General features: G+C 50.3%; 1 protein-coding gene across 1 annotated transcript; it reads left to right on the top strand.

The window, feature by feature from the left end:
• Positions 1-320: 320 nt before the first annotated feature.
• lclat1 (lysocardiolipin acyltransferase 1) lies at positions 321-6,228 on the top strand. Its single transcript, XM_059645495.1, has 2 exons — positions 321-366; positions 2,427-6,228. The coding sequence occupies exons 1-2, from the start codon at positions 321-323 to the stop codon at positions 3,137-3,139; spliced, it is 759 nt and encodes a 252-aa protein (XP_059501478.1). The 3' UTR covers positions 3,140-6,228.
• The last annotated feature ends 11,753 nt before the right edge of the window (positions 6,229-17,981 follow it).

Raw genomic sequence — 17,981 nt, 5'->3', positions numbered from 1 at the left:
CATCTCATCAAACAGGGTGCTAGCTAACTGGACCTCAACTCCTTTGTCTTTCACTCTGGTTTTCCCTCTTGCATTAACATATGACTTTGGGATCTGGTCATCACAGAGCCTGGAAAAATTCCGGGGTATTTTACTTCTAACTCCTCTGTTCCCTGGTTTTCTTTCAGTTTTGCCACTACAAGGAGCATCACTTCCATCTATGATCCAGCTCTGTCATTTCCAAGAACAGACTGTATTCCTGGAATAGCCAATTTTTCCTTCACTCCCACTGTCACTTCCCCAGTGTTGATTGGACTTTCCACCCTTACGTTACAGGGGAAATGCTAAATCTCTGTCCATCTATTCCACAGATTACCGCGCTCTCGGGTAACACATCAGATGGAGTGCAAATACTTTTATCTCACACTGTTAGAGACTGACCAGCTCCCGTATCTCTCAATATTGTAACCTGTTTACCTTCTCCTGCTGTTCTACCAAGGTAAACCTTACCCACAGAGGTGAAGAGACCAGGCGTTATCTCACTATCCAGCCAGTGACAACGCTGTGCACTCTCCTGCAGCTTCTCGACTTCTCCTTCACTGCTCCAACTAATCCTACTGGTGTAGCCTCTTTTCTCCAGTGCCTCTCTCAAACCACCAGCACCGTGGCTTTATGTGACCCCTCTATCACGGCAGAAACACCTGAGGTCTTTCACCTCTTTTCACCCTCTTGGGTTTCCTTTTTCACTTGTGACAAACTGTTCCGTGTGGTCTCCTTTTTTGTTTTTCTTTGAAGCATCTTCCTTTTCCCCTATTTTGGGAATGAAATATAACGGGATGAAATTATTTTCGGAAGCTCAATTTTGATTTATGTCCTAAGAGTATTCACCGTCCATCTCTGCAGCTGTGCTCACCATTTTAACTTTCTGTTCCTCAACATGAGTTCTCATCACTTCTGGAAGTGAGTTTTTGAACCGCTCCAGCAGAATAATCTCTCTCTCTAAGATTCTCACGTCTTTTCTATTTTTAATGCTCTCACCCATCTATCGAAATTACTCTGTTTAATTATTTCAAACTCGACATAACTCTGACCTGGTTCCTTCCATGTATTTCTGGGCCATTCTCCTCATGCTTCTGGCACCAATTTGAGTGAAGAGGGGGTTCTCAGAGACTTAAAACTCTAACAGGACCGGACAGGGTCGATGCAGGGAGGATGTTCCCCATGGTGGGTATGTCCAGAACCACGGGTCACAGTATGAGGATTCTGGGTAGACAATTTAGGACGGAGATGAGGAGACATTTCTTCACCCAGAGAGTGGTGAGCCTCTGGAATTCATTATCACAGGAAGTAGTTGATGCAGAACACTGGATGTATTCAAGAGGTGCTAGATATAGCACTTGGGGCGAATGGGATCAAAGGTTATGGGGAGAAAGCAGGATTAGGCTATTGAGTTGGACAATCAGCCACGATCGTGGATATGGTTTACCTGGATTTTCAGAAAACTTCCAATTCAGTCCAACATGTGAGATTAAAGCACACTGGATTGAGGGTGGTTTGGGTTGAAACTGGTTGGCAGACAGGAAAGAAAGAGTGGGAATTAATAAGTCTTTCTGTGATAGGCAGGCGCTGCTTAGTGGGGTGCAGTAGGGATCAGTCCTTGGGCCCCAGCTATTGGTGATGGAGGGAGCGCGGCAAAGATCTCCCAGACTGATTCCTGGGATGGCAGGACTGACGTGTGAGGAGTGACTTAGTCAATAAGGATTATATTCACTGGAGTTTAAAACAATGAAAGGGAATCTTGCAGAAACCTATAAAATCCTAACAGGACTTTTATTTCTTTATTTGTTCACAGGATGAGGGCATCACTGGCTAGGCAGCGTTTATTGCCCATCCCTAACTGCCCAGAGGGCAAGTTATAAGTCAACTGCATTGTTGTGGGTCAGGAGTCACATGTAGCCAGACCAGATAAGGATAACAGCTTCCTTCCCTAAAGGGCATTAGTGATCCAGGTGGGGTTTTCCCCAACAATCTGCTACTAATTCAGGGTTATTACTAGATTCTTAATTCCAGATATTTTATTGAATTCAAATTCCACCTTCTGCTGCGGCTGGGTTTGAACCTGGGCCCCAGAATGTTACCTGGGTCTCTGGATTAACAGTCCAGCGACAATACCACTAGGCCAGCACCTCCCCTTGTAAGGCAGGATAAATGCAGGAAGGATGTTTGCGATATTGGGGGCTCACATTTCTGCCATTGGGAGCATGCCCTGTACACGTGGTTATCTCAGACACTGGTGGGGTCTGTGACTGGCCTGTACAGCTGCACTCTACACCATAAACACTCGGTGATTGCTTGCCACTCCACCAGGTTTAGCGAGTATGCAGCTTCAGGGGGTGTAGTTCAATCTGACCTATGACTCGCTAACCAGCTCTCTGCCTTTCTCCTAGGCTGTAATCTCGATGCTATCCATGATGTGACAGTGGCCTACCCTTACAACATCCCGCAGTCTGAGAGGGACCTATTCACTGGCAACTTCCCCAGAGAGATTCACTTCCACATCCGGCGTTACCCAGCAGACCAGCTGCCCACCTCCATTGATGGCCTGAAGGAGTGGTGCTGCCTGCGCTGGTTTGAGAAGGAAAAATTACTGCGTGCTTACTACCAGGGCAGCCATTCATTCAGCGACCTGATTCCGACTTCCAGCCCAGTCCCAGAGCAAAGCCCCGTCCAGGAGGAGAGCCCAGTCCAGGAGCAGAGTCCAAGTCGGCATGAGGTTCCCAGGAAAGTTCCCATCTGGGGCAGGGGCTACGTTCAGAGCAAGGGCCAAAGTCGGGTTTTACTCCACAGCTCAGCTCTGAGCTGGAGTCGCAGGCAGGAGCAGGTCAGCGGGGCACAGCTTCGTGCACCCCTGCCTCCCTGCAAGTCCAGGGGTCGGGTCTTCCTCATCAAGTTCTTCTCTATCATCTACTGGACTTTTTTTGTGATTGGCATCTTTGTGCTCATCTGGTCGTACACCCTGGCACGGTGGTACTTTGCCAGTGTGGCGATCTTCTTCATAGCACAGGAGAAGATTGCTGGGGGCTGTGAGATCATGGAGGTAGCTCTGCACAATCGTAAACCCTCCCAGCGATGGAAACAGAGCTGCAACCATCGAGAATGACACAGACAAAACCCTCTCCGTCTGGCTCATCCTAAGGATTCTCCCATTGATCCAGCCAATGACAGGGCATTTCCATCACAGAGACAGAAGAAAAGATGGACACAGCTGGTGCAGATCGTTAGATCTCTGAGAAGTCCAGGTCTGGTGTTGCACAGCGTTTCGGCCTGCTTTCAAACATAGGCTGATCGGCACTGTGCCAGGAGCTGACTGGTTGGTAGCTGCCTCGTTTCATACATCCTCAGCAGGAACCCGTGTCATCCACATCTTCGCCCAACCACTGGGTGAGACTCAGGGTCATTCAGTCATTAGGAAGGCAATAATATTCCTGTACTACACTGAATATGTCAGTGTCAGTGGTACCCGTCCGCCAGTGAGAGTCAGTGTGTGTGTGCGACTGTACCCCAGTGAGAGTCAGTGTGTGTGTGGGACTGTACCCCAGTGAGAGTCAGTGTGTGTGGGACCGTACTCCAGTGAGAGTCAGTGTGTGTGTGGGAGTGTACCCCAGTGAGAGTCAGTGTGTGTGGGACCGTACTCCAGTGAGAGTCAGTGTGTGTGTGGGACTGTACCCCAGTGAGAGTCAGTGTGTGTGTGGGACTGTATCCCAGTGAGAGTCAGTGTGTGTGGGAGTGTACCCCAGTGAGAGTCAGTGTGTGTGGGACCGTACTCCAGTGAGAGTCAGTGTGTGTGTGGGACTGTACCCCAGTGAGAGTCAGTGTGTGTGTGGGACTGTACCCCAGTGAGAGTCAGTGTGTGTGTGGGACTGTACCCCAGTGAGAGTCAGTGTGTGTGTGGGACTGTACCCCAGTGAGAGTCAGTGTGTGTGTGGGACCGTACCCCAGTGAGAGTCAGTGTGTGTGTGGGACTGTATCCCAGTGAGAGTCAGTGTGTGTGGGAGTGTACCCCAGTGAGAGTCAGTGTGTGTGGGACCGTACTCCAGTGAGAGTCAGTGTGTGTGTGGGACTGTACCCCAGTGAGAGTCAGTGTGTGTGTGGGACTGTACCCCAGTGAGAGTCAGTGTGTGTGGGACCGTACTCCAGTGAGAGTCAGTGTGTGTGTGGGAGTGTACCCCAGTGACAGTCAGTGTGTGTGTGGGAGTGTACCCCAGTGAGAGTCAGTGTGTGTGTGGGACTGTATCCCAGTGAGAGTCAGTGTGTGTGTGGGACTGTACTCCAGTGAGAGTCAGTGTGTGTGTGGGACTGTACCCCAGTGACAGTCAGTGTGTGTGGGAGTGTACCCCAGTGAGAGTCAGTGTCTGTGTGGGACTGTACCCCAGTGAGAGTCAGTGTGTGTGGGACTGTACCCCAGTGAGAGTCAGTGTGTGTGTGGGAGTGTACCCCAGTGAGAGTCAGTGTGTGTGTGTGTGGGAGTGTACCCCAGTGAGAGTCAGTGTGTGTGTGGGACTGTACCCCAGTGAGAGTCAGCGTGTGTGTGTGTGGGAGTGTACCCCAGTGAGAGTCAGTGTGTGTGTGGGACTGTACCCCAGTGAGAGTCAGTGTGTGTGTGGGACTGTACCCCAGTGAGAGTCAGTGTGTGTGTGTGGGAGTGTACCCCAGTGAGAGTCAGCGTGTGTGTGTGGGAGTGTACCCCAGTGAGAGTCAGTGTGTGTGTGGGAGTGTACCCCAGCAAGAGTCAGTGTGTGTGTGGGGCCCCATACCCCCATGAGAGTCAGTGTGTGTATCTGGGACTGTACCCCGGTGAGAGTCAGTGTGTGTGTGTGTGGGACTGTACCCCAGTGAGAGTCAGTGTGTGTGTGGGACTGTACCCCAGTGAGAGTCAGTGTGTGTGGGACGTACCCCAGTGAGAGTCAGTGTGTGTGTGGGAGTGTACCCCAGTGAGTGTGTGTGTGTGTGTGGGAGTGTACCCCAGTGAGAGTCAGTCTGTGTGGGACTGTACCCCAGTGAGAGTCAGTGTGTGTGTGTGGGACTGTACCCCAGTGAGAGTCAGTGTGTGTGTGGGACTGTACGCCAGTGAGAGTCAGTGTGTGTGTTTGGGAGTGTACCCCAGTGAGAGTCAGTGTGTGTGTGTGTGTGTGTGTGTGTGTGTGTGTGTGTGTGTGTGGGAGTGTACCCCAGTGAGAGTCAGTGTGTGTGTGGGAGTGTACCCCAGCAAGAGTCAGTGTGTGTGTGGGGCCCCATACCCCCATGAGAGTCAGTGTGTGTATCTGGGACTGTACCCCGGTGAGAGTCAGTGTGTGTGTGTGTGGGACTGTACCCCAGTGAGAGTCAGTGTGTGTGTGGGACTGTACCCCAGTGAGAGTCAGTGTGTGTGGGACGTACCCCAGTGAGAGTCAGTGTGTGTGTGGGAGTGTACCCCAGTGAGTGTGTGTGTGTGTGTGTGGGAGTGTACCCCAGTGAGAGTCAGTCTGTGTGGGACTGTCCCCCAGTGAGAGTCAGTGTGTGTGTGTGGGACTGTACCCCAGTGAGAGTCAGTGTGTGTGTGGGACTGTACGCCAGTGAGAGTCAGTGTGTGTGTTTGGGAGTGTACCCCAGTGAGAGTCAGTGTGTGTGTGTGTGTGTGTGTGTGTGTGTGTGTGGGACTGTACCCCAGTGAGAGTCAGTGTGTGCGTGTGGGACTGTACCCCAGTGAGAGTCAGTGTGTGTGGGACTGTACCCCAGTGAGAGTCAGTGTGTCGGTGAGACTGTACCCCAGTGAGAGTCAGTGTGTGTGTGGGAATGTATCCCAGTTAGAGTCAGTGTGTGTGTGGGACTGTACCCCAGTGAGAGTCAGTGTGTGTGTGGGACTCTACCCCAGTGAGAGTCAGTGTGTGTGGGACTGTACCCCAGTGAGAGTCAGTATGTGTGTGTGTGGGAGCTGAATCCATGGAAACATGGCCTTTAATCTCAGCCTTTAACTGTCAATTCTTGTGAAGGAGTGAAAATTATTGCCTGCTAATGTAATTGGGAAAACTGTCCATTTGTATTTTCATGTTTGGAAGAGATTCACTGGAGTGTTTTTAAAACTCCATTGCCCTAAATCTTTGTGTCGTGTCATCAGTCGTTGTCCTGGGTGTAACCCGTCTACCGTCTACATTGAACACTATCTCTCTTTTTAAGCGAAATTCTGATGCTAATAAATTTATTTTAGCTCTTTGCGTTTTGTCTGAATGTGTTTACTGTCACATTAGACACTGGGAAGCATTTCTGTGGAGTATGCTCTGGGAGCCACTGGGTCCTGGCCTCAGGGAGAGCCTTGTACCTGAGAAGGGGCAGCTGCAGTAACTGTGACAGGTTCTGTTTTCTTCTGGTAGGCTCAAGGACTGGGGTTTCCACATGAAACTGGTGTGAGCTCTGCTCAAAGCATTGCTAACGTACCTTCCTGAAGGTCTTCATGCTACTCTGATGGTGCTGAAAGCTCCGTCTTCCCCAACAACATGCAAACCGCTCTCACTAATCGCCAGCTGTAACAGAGGGAAGCAGGGTTTCTCGCTGCTGTGCCAGGGTCAGAAAGCCAATTAGTCTGGGTGACTGTGCTGGCCAGGTCGACGGATGTCATCCACTGAAGGTGAGGAATTTGGACGAGTGGGATGGACAGCAAATTCTTCAACACCAGTGTAGCTCTCCATTTCCATCACCCTGTTCCTGTTCTGTGCATTGGCATCAGATTAACCAGGCAGAGAGACAGCTGCATTGGGTAACCCTACCAATAGCCATGTGTGGTCCTGACTGCTGCACTGACCACTCTCATGTCATCTCATTGACAGACCTCGACATCGCCAGCGTGCAAGGGCCATGAGGTGTCTCCAAAAGTTGAGACTCAAAGAGGTCGTTGTGAAGGGTTCTATCTGGGACAATTCAACACGAGCTCAGTGGGCTATCACTGCGTTGATGATGAGGTTGGATCATCCTCTAGGCTGAAGGCTTGTGGGTTTCCCTCTTGTGAACATTGGGATTGGGTCCAGGAAAACATGATGGATTTGTGAAAGAGCTGGAGAAGAGAGGTCACCTCTACAGGAGATGTCAGAGTGACAGGCCATCACGTGCAAGCCAGGAGCTGTAGGAGCAGGAGTAGGTTTTTGGGACCATTGGGCCTTCTGCACCTTTCAATGAGACCACGGCTAATCTGATTGTCTGCAACTCCACTTCCCTGCCTTTTTCCCATAAAGCCTTAATTTCCTTCCTGGTTAAAAAAGCTGCCCATAATCAGGCTTAAATATACTTAACCACCCAGCCTCTAATCAGTCAAATGTCAATAATCGCTTTGCTCATACATGGGATGCGAGCATCTCCGGCTCCATTTGTTGCCTGTCTCTCATTAGAAGCATAGGAATACAAGAACAGGAGTAGGCCATTCAGCCCATTGAGTCTGTTCCAGCATTCAATCAGATCATGGCTGATCTGTGGCCAACTCCATATCTTTGTCTTTGGCCCTTGCAGCCCTACTTCACAAAGATGTATCTCTCTCAGATTTAAACTTAACAATTGATCGAGCGTCTACTGCTGTTTGTGGGAGAGAGATCAAAACTTCGACCACCCTTTGATGTGTTGCTCGGCCTTGAGAAGGTGGGGGTGAGCTGCCTTCTTGAACTACTGCAGGCCACCTGCTGTGGGTTGACCCACAATGCCCTTCGGGAGGGAATTCCAGGATTTTGACCCAGCGACACTGAAGGAACGGCAATATATTTCCAAGTCAGGATGGTGAGTGGCTCGGAGGGGAACGTGCAGATCATAAAGACTGGATGACTTCCTGCAGTGCGCTCTGAACTGTCAATAGGCCTTAGTCAACAAACTCATCGCCAATCCTCAACATCAACCAATCACACAGTTCCCAGGAAAAGCTCAAATTATAGGATGCTGGGCACAGAGTTTGCATAGTCTCAATTGTCTCCTTTACCCCTCAGTGAAGATGTTACCAACAGCCGTCAGCGCTTGCTATCAGCTCCACCACGCTGTGAGAACACTCTGTCACCATCAAACTGCTGTTGAGTGGCAGAGCTGAATAGGCAGCTGTTATCCCACCTGAAATGTACAGGCCAGGGGACAGGGGACAGCTAGGACCTGAAAGTGTGAATGGCAGCATGGGATACACTCTGTCCATCAGGGAATACATTGGGCTGTCCCTGGGATGAACGAACGCTCAAAGGTACAAGAGGGAAGTTATGTGAGGAGACAGAAAAAATGAGTGAGATTCTTAATGAGTACTTTGTGTCAATATTCACCAAGGAGAGGGACATGACGGATGTTGAGGTTAGAGATTGATGTTTAATTACTGTAGGTCAAGTCGGCATAAGGAGAGGGGGAGGTGTTGGGTATTCTAAAAGGCATTGAGGTGGACAACCCCCAGGCCCGAATGGGATCTATCCCAGGTTTCTGAGGGAAGCGAGAGAGGAAATAGCCGGGGCCCTAACAGATATCTTTGCAGTGTCCTTAGACATGGGTGAGGTCCCGGAGGACTGGAGACTTGCAAATGGTCAATAACAAGGGGGCATCATTCTCAAGTAAGAGGCAGATGTTTAGAGGGATTTGAGGGGAAATGGTTTCCACCCAGAGGGTAACAAAGTGTGGAGCTGGATGGACACAGCAGGCCAAGCAGCATCTCAGGAGCACAAAAGCTGACGTTTTGGGCCTAGACCCTTCATCAGAGAGGGGGATGGGGAGAGGGTTCTGGAATAAATAGGGAGAGAGGGGGAGGCGGACCGAAGATGGAGAGAAAAGAAGATAGGTGGAGAGGAGAGTATAGGTGGGGAGGTAGGGAGGGGATAGGTCAGTCCAGGGAGGACGGACAGGTCAAGGAGGTGGGATGGGGTTAGTAGGTAGGAGATGGAGGTGCAGCTTGGGGTGGGAGGAAGGGATGGGTGAGAGGAAGAACAGGTTAGGGAGGCAGAGACAGGCTGGACTGGTTTTGGGATGCAGTGGGGGGAGGGGATGAGCTGGGCTGGTTTTGGGATGCAGTGGGGGGAGGGGAGATTTTGAAGCTGGTGAAGTCCACATTGATACCATTGGGCTGCAGGGTTCCCAGGCGGAATATGAGTTGCTGTTCCTGCAACCTTCGGGTGGCATCATTGTGGCAGTGCAGGAGGCCCATGATGGACATGTCATCTAAAGAATGGGAGGGGGAGTGGAAATGGTTTGCGACTGGGAGGTGCAGTTGTTTATTGCGAACCGAGTGGAGGTGTTCTGCAAAGCGGTCCCCAAGCCTCCGCTTGGTTTCCCCAATGTAGAGGAAGCCACACCGGGTACAGTGGATGCAGTGTACCACATTGGCAGATGTGCAGGTGAACCTCTGCTTAATGTGGAATGTCATCTTGGGGCCTGGGATAGGGGTGAGGGAGGAGGTGTGGGGGCAGGTGTAGCACTTCCTGCGGTTGCAGGGGAAGGTGCCGGGTGTGGTGGGGTTGGAGGGGAGTGTGGAGCGGACAAGGGAGTCCCGGAGAGAGTGGTCTCTCCGGAAGGCAGACAAGGGTGGGGATGGAAAAATGTCTTTAGTGGTGGGGTCGGATTGTAGATGGCAGAAGTGTTGGTGTACAATGCGTTGTATCCAGAGGTTGGTGGGGTGGTACGTGAGGACGTGGGGGATTCCCTTAGGGCGGTTATTGCGGGGCCGGGGTGTGAGGGATGTGTTGCGGGAAATGTGGGAGACACAGTCAAGGGCGTTCTCGACCAGTGCAGGGGGGATGTTGTAGTCCTTGAAGAACACGGCCCTCTGGGATGTGCGGGAGTGGAATGCCTCATCCTGGGGGCAGAGGTGAAGGAATTGGGAATAGGGGATGGAATTTTTGCAGGAGGGTGGGTGGGAGGAGGTGTATTCTAGGTAGCTGTGGGAGTCGGTGGGCTTGAAAGGGATATCAGTTACAAGCTGGTTGCCTGAGATGGATTCTGAGAGGTCCAGGAAGGTGAGGGATGTGCTGGAGTTGGTCCAGGTGAACTGAAGGTTGGGGTGGAAGGTGTTGGTGAAGTGGATGAACTGTTCGAGCTCCTCTGGGGAGCAAGAGGCGGCACCGATACAGTCATCAATGTACCGGAGGAAGAGGTGGGGTTTGGGGCCTGTGTAGGTGCAGAAGAGGGACATGCTTACTTCTCTACCGTGAGCCTGACCCTCCCTCCACTGACCCTTTCACCCGCCTCCAACACAAGTCCTCCTCCTGGACACCACCCCCAGGCCTCCTACCCTCCCTCGACCTCTTCATCTCGAGATATTAACCGCCTCAACCTCTCCACCCCTCTCACCCACTCCAACCTCTCCCCCACAGAACGGGCAGACCTCTGCTCTCTCCGCTCCAACCCCAACCTCACCATCAAACCTGCAGACAAGGGTGGCGCAGTGGTAGTATGGCGCGCTGACCTCTACATCGCCGAGGGCAGACGCCAACTCTCCGACACCACCTCCTACCGCCCCCTCGATCATGACCCCAACCCCGAGCACCAAACCTTCATCTCCAACACCATCCATGACCTCATCACCTCAGGGGACCTCCCACCCACAGCCTCCAACCTCATTGTTCCCCAACCCCGCACGGCCCATTTCTATCTCCTTCCCAAAATCCACAAACCTGCCTGCCCTGGTCGACCCATTGTCTCAGCCTGTTCCTGTCCCACCGAACTCATCTCCACCTATCTGGACGCCATTTTCTCCCCCTTGGTCCAGGAACTCCCCAACCATGTCCGTGACACCACCCACGCCCTCCACCTCCTCCAGAACTTCCAATTCCCCGGTCCCCAACACCTCATTTTCACCATGGACGTCCAGTCCCTCTCCACCTGCATTCCCCATGCAGATAGCCTCAAGGCCCTCCGTTTCTTCCTGTCCCCCAGGCTCGAACAGCCCCCCTCCACCGACACCCTCATCCGCCTAGCCAAACTTGTCCTCACCCTCAAAAACTTCTCTTTCGATTCCTCCCACTCCCTGCAGATAAAGGGGGTGGCCATGGGTACCCGCATTGTCCCCAGCTATGCCTGCCTCTTTGTAGGTTACATGGAACAGTCCCTCTTCCGCACCTACATTGGCCCCAAACCCCACCTCTTCCTCCGTTACATTGATGACTGTATCGGCGCCGCCTCTTGCTCCCAACACCATCCACGCCAATCTCAAGTTCACCTGGGCCATCTCCAACACATCCTTCCCCTTCCTTGACCTCTCTGTCTCCATCTCAGGCAACCACCTGGAAACCGATATCCATTTCAAGCCCAACGACTCCCACAGCTACCTAGAATACACCTCCTCCCACCCATCTTACTGCAAAAATTCCATCCCCTATTCCCAATTCCTTCACCTCCACTGTATCTGCTCTCAGGATAGGCATTCCACTCCTATACATCCGAGATAACCTCGTTCTTCAAGGGCCGCAACATCCCCCCTGCAGTGGTCGAGAATACAAAGAACAAAGAAAATTACCGCACAGGAACAGGCCCTTCAGCCCTCCAAGCCCGCGCCCAGATCCTCTGTCTAAACCTGTCATCTATCTTCTAAGGGTCTGTGTCCATTTGCTCCCCGCCCATCCATGTACCTGTCCAGATACATCTTAAAAGACGCTAACGTGTCTGTGTCTACCACCTCCGCTGGCAACGCGTTCCAGGCACCCACCACCCTCTGTGTAAAGAACTTTCCACGCATATCTCCCTTAAACTTTCCTCCTCTCACCTTGAACTCATGACCCCTAGTAATTGGGTCCCCCACTCGGGGAAAAAGCTTCTTGCTATCCACCCTGTCCATACCCTTCATGATTTTGTAGACCTCAATCAGGTCCCCCCTCAATCTCCGTCTTTCTAATGAAAATAATCCTAATCTATTCAACCTCTCTTCATAGCTAGCACCCTCCATACCAGGCAACGTCCTGGTGAACCTCCTGTGCACCCTCTCCAAAGCATCCACATCCTTTTGGTAATGTGGCGACCAGAACTGTACACAGTACTCCAAATACGGTCGAACCAAAGTCCAATACAACTGTAACATGACCTGCCAACTCTTGTACTCAATACCCCGCCCAATGAAGGAAAGAATGCCATATGCCTTCTTGACCACCCTATTGACCTGTATTGTCACCTTCAGGGAACAATGGACCTGAACACCCAGATCTCTCTGTTCATCAATTTTCCCCAGGACTTTTCCATTTACTGTATAGTTCGTCCTTGAATTTGATCTTCCAAAATTCATCACCTTGCATTTGCCCGGATTGAACTCCATCTGCCATTTATCTGCCCAACTCTCCAGTCTATCTATATTCTGCTGTAATCTCTTACAGTCCCTTTCACTATCAGCTACTCCACCAATCTTAGTGTCATCAGCAAACTTGCTGATCAGACCACCTACACCTTCCTCCAGATCATTTACATATATCACAAACAACAGTGGTCCCAGCACAGATCCCTGTGGAACACCACTGGTTACAGGTCTCCAATTTGAGAAACCCCCTTCTACTACCACCCTCTGTCTCCTGTTGCCCAGCCAGTTTTTTATCCATCTAGCTAGAACACCCTGGACCCCATGTGACTTCACTTTCTCCATCAGCCTGCCATGGGGAACCTTATCAAATGCCTTACTGAAGTCCATGTATATGATATCTACAGCCTTTCCCTCAATCAACTTTGTCACGTCCTCAAAGAATTCTATTAAGTTGGTAAGACATGACCTTCCCTGTACAAAACCATGTTGCCTATCACTGATAAGCCCATTTTCTTCCAAATGGGAATAGATCCTATTCCTCAGTATCTTCTAGTCGCTTCCCTACCACTGACGTCAGGCTCACCGGTCGATAATTACCTGGATTATCCCTGCTACCCTTCTTAAACAAGGGGACAACATTAGCAAGTCTCCAGTCCTCCAGGACCTCACCTGTGTCTAAGGACACTGCAAAGATATCTGTTAGGGCCCTGGCTATTTCCTCTCTCACTTCCCTCAGAAACCTGGGATAGATCCCATCCGGACCTGGGGACTTGTCCACCTCAATGTCTTTTAGGATACCTAACACTTCCTCCTTCCTTATGCCAACTTGACCTAGACTAAGCAAACATTTATCCCTAACCTCAACATCCGTCATGTCCCTCTCCTTGGTGAATACCGATGCAAAGTACTCGTTAAGAATGTCACCCATTTGCTCTGACTCAGTGCATAACTTTCCTTCTTTGTCCTTAAGTGGGCTAATCCTTTCTCTAGTTACCCTCTTGCTCTTTATATATGGATAAAGGGCTTTGGGATTTTCCTTAACCATGTTTGCCAGCAATATCTCATGTCCACTCTTAGCCCTCTTAATCCCTTTTTTCAGATTCGCTGTACATTCCCTGTATTCTTGCAAAGCTTCGTCTGTCTTCAGTCGCCTAGACCTCATGTATGCTTCCTTTTTTCTCTTGGCTAGTCTCACAATGGCTCCCTAATCTTGCCTTTTCTATTCCTCATTTTCACAGGAACATGTCTCTCCTCTCACGCTAATCAACCTCTCCTTAAAAGCCTCCCACATATCAAATGTGGATTTACCTTCAAACAGTTTCTCCCAATCTACATTCCTCAGATCCTGCCGAATCTTGGTATAGTCGGCCTTCCCTCAGTTTATTTCTCTTTAGGACCACTCCTATCCTTGTCCATGAGTATTGTAAAACGTACGGAATTGTGGTCGCTATTTCCAAAGTAGTCCCCTACTGTAATATCAACCACCTGGCCAGGCTCATTCCCCAACACCAGGTCCAATATGGCCCCTTCCCAAGTTGGACTACATACATACTGCTCTAGAAAACCCTCCTGGACGCACCTTACAAATTCTGCTGCGTCTTGACCCCTAATACTGAGTGAATCCCAGTCAATGTTGGGAAAATTAAAATCTCCCATCACCACCACCCTGTTTCTCCTACACCTTTCCATTATCTGTTTACAATTTGTGCCTCTATCTCACACTCGCTGTTGGGAGGCCTGTAGTACAGCCCCAGCGTTGTTACTGCATCCGTCCTATTTCTGAGTTCTACCCATATTGCCTCACTGCTTGAGTCCTCCATGGGCCCTCCTTCAGTACAGCTGTGATATCGTCTTTGACCGGTACTGCAACTCCTCCACCCCTTTACCTCCCTCTCTATCCACCTGAAGCATCGATATCCTGGGACAACCAGTTGCCAGTCATGCCCTCCCTCAACCAAGTTTCAGTAATAGCAATAACATCATACCTCCAGGTACCGGATCCAAGCCCTAAGCTCATCTGCCTTGTCTACTACACTTCTCACATTAAAACAAATGCACCTCAGGCACCTGTCCCTTTGTGTTCATCATCTGCTCCCCGACTACTATTCCCTTTAATCACACTGACTCCATTACCTAGTTCCCTACAGGCTTTCATTCCTACCTCCTTTCTGTTCAATATTTGGTTCCCATCCCCTGCCACATTAGTTTAACCCTCCAGCACAGCATTAGCAAAAGCACCCCCAAGGACATTGGTTCCAGTCCGGTTCAGGTGTAGACCGTCCAATTTGTAATAGTCCCACCATCCCCAGAACCGGGTTCCAATGTCCCAAAAATCTGAACCCCTTCTACACCATCTCTCAAGCCATGCATCCATCCTGGCTATTCTTTCATTTCTGCACTGACCAGCACGTGGCACTGGTAGCAATCCTGAGATTACTACCTTTGAGGTCCTACTTTTTAACTTGGCTCCTAGCTCCCTAAATTCTGCTTGTAGGACCTCATCCCGTTTTCTGCCTATACCGTTGGTGCTTATATGCACCCCGACAACTGGCTGTTCACCCTCCCACTTCAGAACGTTCTGCAGCTGATCGGAAACATCCCTGACCCGTGCGCCTGGGAGGCAACATACCATTCGGGAGTCCCGTTTTCGACCGCAGAACCGCCTATCTACTCCCCTTACAATTGAATCCCCTATCACTATTGCCCTTCCCACCCTTCTGCACAGCAGAGCCATCCACGGTGCCATGAACCTGGCTATTGCTGCCTTCCCCTGGGGAGCCATCTCCCCCAGCAGTATCCAAAACGGAATACCTGTTTTGGAGGGAGATGGCTGCAGGGGACACCTGCACTGCCTTCCTGCTCTTCCTCTGCCTTTTGGTCACCCATTCCCTTTCTCCCTCAGCAATCCTAACCTGCAGTGTGACCAACTTGATAAAGCCTCGACCGTGTCTCCCACACTTCCCGCAACTCATCCCTCATGCTCCGTCCCCACAATAACCACCAAAAGAGAATCTCCCTCATCCTCACATACCACCCCAACAACCTCCGGATCCAACGCATCATCCTCCGACACTTCCACAATCTGCAATCCGACCCCACCACCAAGGACATTTTTCCATCCCCACCCTTGTCTGCTTTCCGGAGAGACCACTCTCTCCGTGACTCCCTTGTTCGCTCCACACTCCCCTCCAACCCCACCACACCCGGCACCTTCCCCTGCAACCGCAGCAAGTGCTACACCTGCCCCCACACCTCCTCCCTCACCCCCATCCCAGGCCCCAAGATGACTTTCTACATCAAGCTGATGTTCACCTGCACATCTGCCAATGTGGTATACTGCATAGGATATAGGACCTCCCCTACCTCCTCCAACTCCACACACAAGTTCCCCCCGCTATCCCCAGTTGTCCCTGCCCTCACTCTGGGCATCCTCTTGTTCCTCACATGAGTATAGAACGCCTTGGGGTTTTCCTTGATCCTACCCACCAAGGCTTTTTCATACCCCCTTCTAACTCTCCTAAGTCCATTCCTCAGTTCCTTCCTGGCTACCCTGTAGCCTTCTAGAACCCTGTCTGATCCTTGCTTCCTCAATCTTAAACTTCCTTCTTCTTCTTGACTAGATGTTCTGCATGTCATGACATTAAGAAATGCCAGCGTGCCAAATGCCTTCTTATCCACTCGGTCTATATGTGATGCAACCTTCAAACGATGATGTATCTGCACCCTAGGTCCCTGTTTTCTACAGCACTTCCCAAGGCCCTACTGTTAATGGTGTAAGCCCTACCCTTGTGTGTTCTATTTATCCAGACTGAACTCCATTTGCCATTTTTTAGCTCATTGACCCACTTGATCAAGATCCCTCAGTTTTCTTAGAAAACCTTCCTCACTGAGCGCTATGTCACCAATTTGGCGTCATCCTCAACTGGTCCCTCCTCCTTAAATGATGACCTCTCGTCTAGATTACACCATATCAGGAAATGTTCTTTCTGCATTACTTTGTCAATTCCACTTCAGTATCTTAAGGACTTCAATTAGGTTCGACTTTCATTCCTCTAAACGTCAGAGATGCCTGACCTGCTCAACCACGCATCTAGAACATAGAACATAGAACATAGAACAGTACAGCACAGAACAGGCCCTTCAGCCCACAATGTTGTGCCGACCATTGATCCTCATGTATGCACCCTCAAATTTCTGTGACCATATGCATGTCCAGCAGTCTCTTAAATGACCCCAATGACCTTGCTTCCACAACTGCTGCTGGCAACGCATTCCATGCTCTCACAACTCTCTGCGTAAAGAACCTGCCTCTGACATCCCCTCTATACTTTCCACCAACCAGCTTAAAACTATGACCCCTCGTGCTAGCCATTTCTGCCCTGGGAAATAGTCTCTGGCTATCGACTCTAACTATGCCTCTCATTATCTTGTATACCTCAATTAGGTCCCCTCTCCTCCTCCTTTTCTCCAATGAAAAGAGACCGAGCTCAGTCAACCTCTCTTCATAAGATAAGCCCTCCAGTCCAGGCAGCATCCTGGTAAACCTCCTCTGAACCCTCTCCAAAGCATCCACATCTTTCCTATAATAGGGCGCCCAGAACTGGACGCAGTATTCCAAGTGCGGTCTAACCAAAGTTTTATAGAGCTGCAACAAGATCTCACGACTCTTAAACTCAATCCCCCTGTTAATGAAAGCCAAAACACCTTATGCTTTCTTAACAACCCTGTCCACTTGGGTGGCCATTTTAAGGGATCTATGTATCTGCACACCAAGATCCCTCTGTTCCTCCACGCTGCCAAGAATCCTATCCTTAATCCTGTACTCAGCTTTCAAATTCGACCTTCCAAAATGCATCACCTCGCATTTATCCAGGTTGAACACCATCTGCCACCTCTCAGCCCATCTCTGCATCCTGTCAATGTCCCGCTGCAGCCTACAACAGCCCTCTACACTGTCAACGACACCTCCGACCTTTGTGTCGTCTGCAAACTTGCTGACCCATCCTTCAATTCCCTTGTCCAAGTCATTAATAAAAAATTACAAACAGTAGAGGCCCAAGGACAGAGCCCTGTGGAACCCCACTCACCACTGACTTCCAGGCAGAATATTTTCCTTCTACTACCACTCGCTGTCTTCTGTTGGCCAGCCAATTCTGTATCCAAGCAGCTAAGTTCCCCTGTATCCCATTCCTCCTGACCTTCTGAATGAGCCTTCCATGGGGAACCTTATCAAATGCCTTACTGAAGTCCATATACACCACATCCACAGCTCGACCCTCATCAACCTTTCTAGTCACATCCTCAAAAAACTCGATAAGGTTTGTAAGGCATGACCTACCCCTCACAAAGCCGTGTTGACTGTATTTGATCAAGCCATGCTCTTCCAGATGGTCATAAATCTTATCCCTCAGAATCCTTTCTAACACCTTGCAGACGACAGACGTGAGACTTACCGGTCTATAATTGCCGGGGATTTCCCTATTTCCTTTCTTGAAGAGAGGAATTACATTTGCCTCTCTCCAGTCCTCAGGTACGACTCCAGTGGAGAGCGAGGATGCAAAGATCTTCGCAAGTGGCGAAGCAATTGCATTTCTCGCTTCCCAAAGCAGCCGAGGACAAATCTGATCCGGGCCTGGCGACTTGTCAATCTTAATGTTTGACAAGATTTTCAGCACATCAGCTTCCTCTATCTCTATCCATTCCAGCATGCACACCTGCTCTTCAAAGGTTTCATTCACTACAAAGT

This window comes from Stegostoma tigrinum, chromosome 4 (genome assembly GCF_030684315.1).
Source record: "Stegostoma tigrinum isolate sSteTig4 chromosome 4, sSteTig4.hap1, whole genome shotgun sequence".
NCBI lineage: Eukaryota > Metazoa > Chordata > Chondrichthyes > Orectolobiformes > Stegostomatidae > Stegostoma > Stegostoma tigrinum.
This window is presented reverse-complemented; position numbering and strand designations above follow the sequence as displayed.